The sequence below is a fragment of the Pagrus major genome, chromosome 2, assembly GCF_040436345.1.
Source record: "Pagrus major chromosome 2, Pma_NU_1.0".
Classification (NCBI taxonomy): Eukaryota; Metazoa; Chordata; class Actinopteri; order Spariformes; family Sparidae; genus Pagrus; species Pagrus major.
Genome location: NC_133216.1, coordinates 26,872,333 through 26,881,677, shown reverse-complemented (window position 1 = coordinate 26,881,677; position 9,345 = coordinate 26,872,333). Strand labels below are relative to the sequence as shown.

At 39.8% G+C, this 9,345-nt stretch overlaps 2 protein-coding genes across 3 annotated transcripts; both read left to right on the top strand.

Annotated features, from left to right (window-relative positions):
* Positions 1–191: 191 nt before the first annotated feature.
* On the top strand, positions 192–3,102 carry LOC141009604 (histone H3.3A). Of its 2 annotated transcripts, none has more exons than XM_073482290.1 (4): positions 192–266; positions 1,203–1,346; positions 1,873–2,026; positions 2,182–3,102. In XM_073482290.1, exons 2-4 carry the CDS (start codon positions 1,219–1,221, stop codon positions 2,308–2,310), a joined length of 411 nt encoding a protein of 136 aa, XP_073338391.1. In that variant the 5' UTR covers positions 192–266; positions 1,203–1,218; the 3' UTR covers positions 2,311–3,102. The 2 variants fall into 2 exon arrangements, with proteins under 2 accessions (XP_073338391.1, XP_073338383.1); XM_073482282.1 differs by having other exon boundaries at positions 194–280.
* An 860-nt stretch (positions 3,103–3,962) lies between these two features.
* Positions 3,963–7,345, top strand: LOC141009597 (histone H3.3A). The gene is made up of 4 exons (XM_073482272.1): positions 3,963–4,078; positions 5,079–5,222; positions 5,487–5,640; positions 5,796–7,345. The coding sequence occupies exons 2-4, from the start codon at positions 5,095–5,097 to the stop codon at positions 5,922–5,924; spliced, it is 411 nt and encodes a 136-aa protein (XP_073338373.1). The 5' UTR covers positions 3,963–4,078; positions 5,079–5,094; the 3' UTR covers positions 5,925–7,345.
* The last annotated feature ends 2,000 nt before the right edge of the window (positions 7,346–9,345 follow it).

The window sequence follows — 9,345 nt, the reverse complement described above, 5'->3', positions numbered from 1 at the left end:
ACTAATAATAAACTAAACTAATAAAACTGTCAATAATCAGGATTGAGAAAAACTTGTTGCACGACATTACAAGTGAGTGTGATCTTGTGATTGTTTGTTTATCATGTTGCTGCATGTATGTAACATGTCCCAAATGCATCATGGGAAACGTGTCTCCTGTTGCTTTCCTATGTTCTTTTTCCTTTTTTTCCTCCCTTCGTTTTATTGCGAGAACAACGCTTAAGAGACTCAAGAATAAATTCCCATTTTTGAGCTGCAATCTCTCAGTAAGTTTTCAGAGGTAAGTATCACCATTTCAATAAAACTCCAATCTATCATTTAATGTTACGTTAGTTCTTGGATTGACGTGTTTTTTCGTTTATTTTCGTTGAAAAAGAAAACGCAGAGCAGTCGAGCTATTATCTGCCTGCTCGGGGAGTCGGGGACCTAAAAGGCATTTGTGATCTGGTCGAATTTGACTCGGAAATGCGCCTAAAGTGAGGGGTCATCTGACAAAATATTGTTCATCAATTGATCCCTGACATGTCTAGTGTCGTTTACAAAAAGCATATTCCACTTTCGTGCCGCAGTTTTTATATTCTTCCGTCGTTTTTATCGTCAACCCTCATCGTTTGCTACAACGATTTTTCCTTCCCGTTTACATTCTTCTAGCCAGCAGCCAGCCATCATCTTTAAGTGTGCTAGTTTGCGTACACCGGACAGCTGGCGCGGGCGGGGTCGCCTGGTTTACATCAAAATAGCTTATTCTGAATAAAAAATCAAGGCTTGTGCGCAACCGGGCAGCACGCTGTGAAGAATCGAACGAACCCACGTTCAATGCGCAAGAGGCGGTGTCTGGCTGGCTATCATCGTGATATGATTGGTCTAAAGGTTCACAACATCCCGCCCCTAATGCTCTCACACAGAATATGATTGGTTAACATGATAAAGAGCTTTGCTATGATTCGATGCCTTTGCTGTCGTTTTTAAAACAGTCGTTGCATAAGCTGCCTTGGATATAAGTTAAAAAAAAATGAAAAGATTTTTTTCATAACCCTCTCCGACTGGAAAGTAGAGTCTGTCATGATGATGTTAAGACAAACATATAATAAAAGTCAGAAGGGAAAATGTTATCCTTAATATTATGTACCGTCATGCCATTCTGTTAGACATGCCTCTTTTGTAATTAATTTACCAAAGCTAACTTTGTCATGTGCCCTCAGGTGATCTTTAGTAGCCATGGCCCGTACCAAGCAGACTGCCCGTAAGTCCACTGGAGGCAAAGCCCCACGAAAACAGCTGGCCACAAAGGCTGCTCGCAAGAGCGCCCCTTCTACTGGTGGTGTCAAGAAGCCCCATCGTTACAGGTGAGAGGTCACATGGATCATCTGTTTGTGTTGAGAAATTAACAACAAAGGAGACGCTATAGTTTTGTAATCTTTAATGCATATTTGGATGTTAATTAAAACTCATCTGACTGCAGATTTACTCAGTACTTTCCTCCAGAAACCAAAACATCTCAGGGACCTCATGTAGGTATCTTAGTTATCTTATTAATGCAGTTTACTCTATTGGCAAACTTTGTCACAAAACAGAGTAGGAACTGTATTTTGTTCCTTTGCACTGTTACGTGGAGAACATTATGGAAAACGTGTGCGTGGAGCTGATATTCTGTCTCTCAGGCTCCTAGGAGTAGAAAAAGACTGAGACTGGTGCTCAGACATTCAGTTTCCCAGTATGCAGGGCTGTGAGGTCAAGATGAAAATAGGTGCAGAAGATGAAGAATATCCAAAAATAATCCAAGAAGCATAACATAAATTTGTGTAAAAGCTGGCATTATCAGTACTCCCACCTTAAATTTTGTAAAGTTAATATTTTGTGTCTCCTCTCTAGGCCTGGTACTGTGGCTCTGCGTGAGATCCGTCGTTATCAGAAGTCCACTGAGCTGCTCATCCGCAAGCTGCCCTTCCAGCGCCTGGTGAGAGAAATCGCCCAGGACTTCAAGACCGATCTGCGTTTCCAGAGTGCAGCCATCGGAGCTCTGCAGGTCTGTGTTACAATCAAATCCACATTATCAACTCAAAGTTAGCCAGTTAGTGTTGATTAATGAATCCCAAGTGTACATAAATATATTTTTTTACTGGACCAATCCATGAATTTAGCTCCACTGACAGCTGCATTTCCTGTTTCCCTTCTCTGCAGGAGGCCAGCGAGGCCTACCTGGTGGGTCTGTTTGAGGACACCAACCTGTGCGCCATCCACGCCAAGCGTGTCACCATCATGCCCAAAGACATCCAGCTGGCACGTCGTATCCGCGGGGAGCGTGCTTAAAATGTTTTCTGTTTTGTTATATGCTGTCCTCTCTCTCTCCACCACTCTTTCTATCCATTTCCTTCCTCTATACTTAGTTAGTAGTTTGGTTTGAGGTTCTATATATATCATATGATTGTGATAACCGTACAATGTGTGATCATGTCTTCTTTGGTGCTACTAGTAGCAGAGTTTCCTTAGAGATATCTTCATGTATGTTTGAAATGTTAAATCACAGTTACACTCCTCACTTCTAACTAGCTAGCTCAGTGGAATGCCTTGTTATGAATAAGGTGTTGTTGCAAGCCAAGAATAGCGTGCGATTTGAACTGAGCATAGGAAATAGCATTAAGGTTGAGACATTTTCATCTTCAGACGGACATATACATTGATATAATGGGTCTTCTGATTTTCTTTTTTTTTAAATAGAAATTTGTCGTATAAGTAGTGATTTTTCCTTTCTTTTTTTTTACAATAATGGTGTATTTCTACTGTTACTGTTTAATGTATCACAATTCCTAAGTTTGATTCTGGTTGTCAATTAGAAACGTCATTGTCCTATGATGACACTGCATTTTCGGCAGATGACAAGCGGCATATATGTAGCAGACCTATGTTGATCATATTTTGATTTTTAGCCACATTATTTTGTCCAGGTAATGTTTGGACTTTTTGTTCCTCTCTCAGGTTGGTATGATAACCTAATTTTTTTTCTACTGTGTTTTTGATTTATGTTTTCAGTCATTTTTAAAAGCAAAATATTTGTACTCCGGAATTCACATACAAACATAATAAACAGATTCTTGTGGTTAAGTAAGCTGTGTGAGTGAATTTAAATGTTAAAAGGATAAATAGGGAGAGAAAATTAATTTGATCATCTAAAGTAATATTTTCAAGCAAATGTGTAAATCATTTATTGATCCCAGCTGCTAAACTGTGAGGATTTCCTTGTCTGTTGTGATTGTGAACTGAATGTTGGGGTTGTCGGCTGTGAAAAAACAACAAAAAAACAAACAAATTCACATATTTCAACATTTTAACAGACAACCAAGAAAGTAATTGGTAGATTAATCAATACAATGAATTATGGAAAGTTATAGCCCTAATTCACCATCTCATGCATACATTAGTACATTTCTATTCTCACACCAACTTTCAAGAATAAATTCTGCATACTTAAAGTTTCAATAACAATAATACTGAGTATTAAGGCTGATCCTGAAATTAAAAATAACATCTTGGAGCATACTTTCTCTTAATAAACCCTTTCTGTTGACAAAAATAGGTACGTTAAAAGCTCCCCTGCGTTTTTCTGATTTATTTTTAGGAGCAAAAATAGACCCCACACATACTTTCAGCAGTTGTCACATAATTGTTGTCCATTATACGTTTTCAAACAACCACTGAACAGTACGACTTCAGTGCTAAATGTCAAACTTTCGGTTTGACTCGAGTGGTCACACTCGTTGTGAATCTACGTAGAAAAGACGAAACAGTCCAAACAGCAGCACCACATCTGTATTTCCTCATCTACGGGCCAAAATTTAAAGCGCCGACTTCTTCGATAAATATCAAAAGCACGCAGCCACACTGATCACCTCTTGTCGTCCAGAATGTGTCAAACTGATAAAAGTAACCACAGCTATGGTGTGAACACTGTTGCATTGTGGGACAGATGATTGACGCGGCGGCCATTTTCCCGCTGGACGCTGCTTCCCATTGTGGATACGAAGAAGAAAATACAGACAAGCGAAACATTTCTCACGACTTCTACTCACTTTTCCCCCAGGTAAGCCTCCCGAAATGTGTCACTGTCGCTGTGAATTAACTTTGTATTTTTTAAGTTGTATTTTATTTATTTTGTAGGCACATTTAACAGTGTAAAACCTCTATTTTTGTCGAGTGGGAAAATAACAAACACGGCGCTCGAAACGACAGTGAAATGCAGTCTTTACTGCAGCCGTTCAGATGAGCTGAAATTCTGTTTCAAATTATGCGCCGGTTCAGCTCGGTTCTACGCGCCCGTTAGGGACCGTTCGGCTTTCCTGTGCCTATCTATGAGTTCTTTGAAATGTCTCCTGTGTTGTTCTCTTATTTGTCGATACGCTGGAACAACGATTTTTAGTCAAATTGAAGTTGTTTATGTGCTACTCCTTTGCTCTTCTGCCCTGGGTCTTTATCCCGTTTGCGCATCAAACCGCCGCCATCATCAGAGCGCGGTGGGCGGACCTAGCAACAGTGGAAGGCAGTTGTAGAGCCCGCCTACTTTAAAGACTCTGCATGCTGATTGGTTTATACGTTGTATTTTTAGTTACGTATTGGTCTACCAGCCAATAGTATCCTCGTTTATCTTTGATTGATGTTCGGTGGGCTGATCGTGATAGGGAATGTCTTGTATGTTTACTTACCCAAAAAGTTAACTTAATTCAAGTTTCCTGTTCCCAGTTTTTAAAAATCATCATATAATATGCATCTTTATATTGAACAACATAATTGCCTTTTAGAGGGTTAATAATCAATTTGTAAGAAGTGCCTTCCACAGCTGTGCTATCACCTCAAGTGTAAAAGTATCAAACCAACAAAATACAGTAATAAATACGATATTTTACTTTCTGTCTGTTCCCTTGTTTGCATTATTGGTGTCATCAAAGCAGTTTTTTAAGTACACATGGTAGCGCCAGAACAAGAAACCAGAAGTTATCTTAAAAGCAGTTAAAGCAGAACTCCTGACCACAGAGAGTGTTGTGCGTACCAAACCAAAGCCTCTTTTTTCCCCCCATCTTTCTCAGGTGATCTTTAGTAGCCATGGCCCGTACCAAGCAGACTGCACGTAAGTCCACTGGAGGCAAAGCCCCACGTAAACAGCTGGCCACAAAGGCTGCTCGCAAGAGCGCCCCTTCTACTGGTGGTGTCAAGAAGCCCCATCGTTACAGGTGAGAGCTACACAGCCAGACAAGTGTTTTCACTCTGTTTTAGGACATACAGAAATCCTAAACATTGGTTCCTGATGTCTTTCCAGATTTAGGGATAAAATTATGTGGAAAAAAACCTGAAAAAAGCAGAACAAAATATTCTCAAACTGTAGATTGTAAACTCTCCTAAACCAGCTGTAGGTATGTGGCTTCGTCTAGATTAAGTTGAATGTGGTTAATATTAAAATATATATATTCCTTCCATGCCCTCCACACAATGTGAAGGCCTGGTACTGTGGCTCTGCGTGAGATCCGTCGTTATCAGAAGTCCACTGAGCTGCTCATCCGCAAGCTGCCCTTCCAGCGCCTGGTGAGAGAAATCGCCCAGGACTTCAAGACCGATCTGCGTTTCCAGAGTGCAGCCATCGGAGCTCTGCAGGTCTGTGTTACAATCAAATCCACACTATCAACTCAAAGTTAGCCAGTTAGTGTTGATAAGTGAAGCCCAAGTGTACATAAATATATTTTTTTACTGGACCAATCCATGAATTTAGCTCCACTGACAGCTGCATTTCCTGTTTTCCTTCTCTGCAGGAGGCCAGCGAGGCCTACCTGGTGGGTCTGTTTGAGGACACCAACCTGTGCGCCATCCACGCCAAGCGTGTCACCATCATGCCCAAAGACATCCAGCTGGCACGTCGTATCCGTGGGGAGCGTGCTTAAACGCTCCCCTCGGTCTTTCTCCTCTTCACCTCTTCCTGCCCTTCCTTCACCAGTCTGTCTCTCCGTCCCTCTGCCCCTCACCTGCTCCCTTCCTCTCTCCCTTCCGGTGTTAGTAGTATGTAGAGGAAAACTGATTATATTATGGATAAAGTGTATAGTCGTGTTTTTCTTAGTGCTCTCGGCAGCAGACTTCTAGGGTACTCTCTTTTTGTGCATGTACCGACTCTTTGGTGATGAGATCTCCTCAAGCACACGTCTCCTTGTTTGCACTGCTTCTAATCTGACTCTGTGGGGATGAGGATGATTTTTGGATCGAGTAAGAAAAAAAAAAGATTGGAACAATGTAAATTTGGGAGGGACAGACAGGAGGAGAGGATGGGTATTTGTCTGCTGGGGGACTCTGGTCTCTTTACTGCAGCAGGGTGCTAGAAGAACTTACCCGGTCCTCTTCTCCTGCTTTCTATCCTCTGCCAGCCTCGCTCCAAAGTGTGCAGGGACAAAGGTGTTTGTCTCCTGTCATGAAGGCCGAGGCTGGATTTTCTGTCCCTGGATGTGTCTGCATGAGTGTTGGCTCTGATCACCATAGCAAATTGTATACAATCCATCAGCATATTTGGAGAAGTTGATTTACCATATTGATCATCGCTGTCAGTCATCATTTTAGTTTTTTTTTTCCTTCCTAATAAGTCTCATGCACAGGATTTATTTTTTTCACTTCAAACTATTTGTGGTAGACATGGAGATGGGGGGATAAATCAGATTAAAAACCTGCAGTGAACAAAAACAAAAAAAAGAACAGATTTGAACTGATTTTTTCTACTGAAATGTGAAGCTACTGACTCGTTTTGGCACCAAAGTTGGATCCTCTTGTAGACACTCTTTTCCTAACTGACAGAAGAGTTTAACCTCACCTGTTTTTGTGGTGTTCAAATTGGTTTCATCTAATTCTTTAAAGCCAAAGCTTGAGAGCTCAAGTATGGTGTCAGAGATACTTTTTTAGCAGTGGCTCATTTTTTAACAAAGGACCTTTTTAATAACAAAGGTTCATCTAGGTTTGTAATGTTCTCCAAAACCAAAAGCTCTCCAAGGGTGAAATGATTTTTTTAAAAACTAATAACTGATTAAAATGTGAAAATGTATTGTAAATCAGTGTTACATGACAAATAGTACTGGTCATGTTTTCTGTATACGTCCCCCCTTTGCTTCTGTTATTTTCTCCGGATCAGTTGATCGTCTGTATACCGTTTCTCAGGTTGACTCGTCACCCTTTTAACTTAATTTTAATTTTTTTTTTTTTTTTTTTTTTTGCTCAGTTTGATTTTCTTTTTCTTTTGAAATGTTGAGGATAATGTTTCAATTAAACAATCTTTGTAATTTCCAGATTTGTCATATAAGGTGGTAATAAATGGATGTTACACACACCCCTGTGTCTGTGTATCCACACTTTTATCTGCTTTTATTGTGCCCTCTTATAATCATCCAATAATTTACTGTTACAATGATAATGTTTATTTACAGTTAAAAGGAAAATTACAATAGGTTGATGGCTGTTTATCGGATACCCAAGAACTTGGTAGGGCAGCTTCTTTTACTCTGCGCCCTGGTCATGGAATAACCTTTAGAACACACTACAGCTAAAGGATTTTATCTTTTTGACTTGCTCTGTTGTATAAAATCTGTAACTCTTGAATGGTGTTGAGCTTGACCAGGTCTCCCTCAGAAAGAAATATTTTAATTTCAAGCGACTTCCTTGTTAAATAAAGTTAATCTTTATCAGAAAATATGAGGTATTTTATAACTGTTCATTTACCTGTATCCTCATAAAACAGTTTTGGTGGCACTGACAGTGTTAAAGATGAGGTAAATGATCAGTAATAGGTCACATTTGGACTTGTGTTGAACATGGAGAATGGTTCCATGACAAAATAAAGGTGAAGCATTCCTGACATTGAGCCATAATTGCAAAATTAATGTAGACAAATCAACAAAACTCCTGTTTGCTCTTATGAGAGCAGCTTGAGGATTATTTTGATATCCTGACTGCACATTTAAGCATGTCTTGAATACTTTGAGGTTTGGAAAAAATGTTACAAGCCAGTACTTGTTCACAGACTCCATGAATAACCTCTCCCAGATTGTGAAAATACAATGTAATGAAAACACATTATTGCTTTTGTAGTCCTTAGCTATTACTTAACGTGTCTTATAATCCTAGATCAATAAATCCTCCATTAATACTCAATGCATCTCCTGTAGCCTTCATACTGTACATCAAACTCCTGAGTCCTGATCAAATGATGACAGTTGCACCACTAGATGGCAGTAAAACACCATGTTTGTGTTAATATCAGCCCCTCAAAACTGCTTCATACTGAGGAGCGGACCTGCTGATGTTACATTGTGCTGTAGCTCGGCGTGAACGAAGACGATAAAGCTGCACATTCATATTCATTAAAAATAATTTGAGTTATTTAATGTAAGCAGTTTTGTAGTTAGTCCTATTAATCTGTTTGTCCTTGAATGTTCATGTGTGTGGCATCGCTTTCCTCCTTCTGAAACATGCACAAACTTGCATGTATTTTTCACATCCTGCCTTTGTTATCCTACTAATGGAACATGTCTAACCTTTAAACTAAATTTAAGTCAAATTCTAACAGGAATTCCACTCTTTACACATTTTTGTTTGATGACACAATACTTCCTTCAAGTGACTTCCTTACCCCGGTTTACATTCTTTTTGGATAATTTGTCATGTGCCCCTCTTTCACACACTGACGCAGGCACAGACACACATAAAAACAAACATACACACAGATGTGACACTCAAGCATCACAATTAATATCCTTTTCTGGGTTGACATCATTCCCCTCATCAGTGTTTCATTTCATCCTTCTACTTCCTTGATTAAAAGGGATAAAGCCATGCCCTCAGCCATATTCATTACAATCAAATACACACACAGACACACACACACATTCACCCTTGTCACTGTGGCCTCAGCTGTACTCATTACAATGAAACGCACGTAGACAAACAAACATCTAATCAAACACCAGTCTTTAATCCTATTGTTTTGAATGGGCACCACAGCTATACTGGTATGGACACACATACACACACGTACAAACACACAACCAAGCAATCACTTCTTCAGGGTAAGCTGTGTAAGTGTTTTAGGAATCAGGGCAGTCTGTGCAGTCAGCCAGTTTGTGGCTATTTATTGTTTTTCTGTCACTGTACATATTACAATAAAAGATCAGCCTCACACCATTCATTTTGTTTTCCACCAAAAATATCTACTCCGACCTCATACCATCACCCCAATACACTGCCTAAACTCGCATTTGCTGAAGACCATTTAAGAATGTTTTTTGAATCCACGGCCTTATGTCCTCAACACTTTTCAACACAGCTAACACC

Bases quoted from the DNA above. Each gene is read 5' to 3' on its own strand.
- LOC141009604 (XM_073482290.1), top strand. From the start codon at position 1,219: ATGGCCCGTACCAAGCAGACTGCCCGTAAGTCCACTGGAGGCAAAGCC. The intron at 1,347-1,872 runs GTGAGAGGTCAC...TCTCCTCTCTAG, and splicing joins AAGAAGCCCCATCGTTACAG to GCCTGGTACTGTGGCTCTGC. The intron at 2,027-2,181 runs GTCTGTGTTACA...CCTTCTCTGCAG, and splicing joins CAGCCATCGGAGCTCTGCAG to GAGGCCAGCGAGGCCTACCT.
- LOC141009597 (XM_073482272.1), top strand. From the start codon at position 5,095: ATGGCCCGTACCAAGCAGACTGCACGTAAGTCCACTGGAGGCAAAGCC. The intron at 5,223-5,486 runs GTGAGAGCTACA...CACAATGTGAAG, and splicing joins AAGAAGCCCCATCGTTACAG to GCCTGGTACTGTGGCTCTGC. The intron at 5,641-5,795 runs GTCTGTGTTACA...CCTTCTCTGCAG, and splicing joins CAGCCATCGGAGCTCTGCAG to GAGGCCAGCGAGGCCTACCT.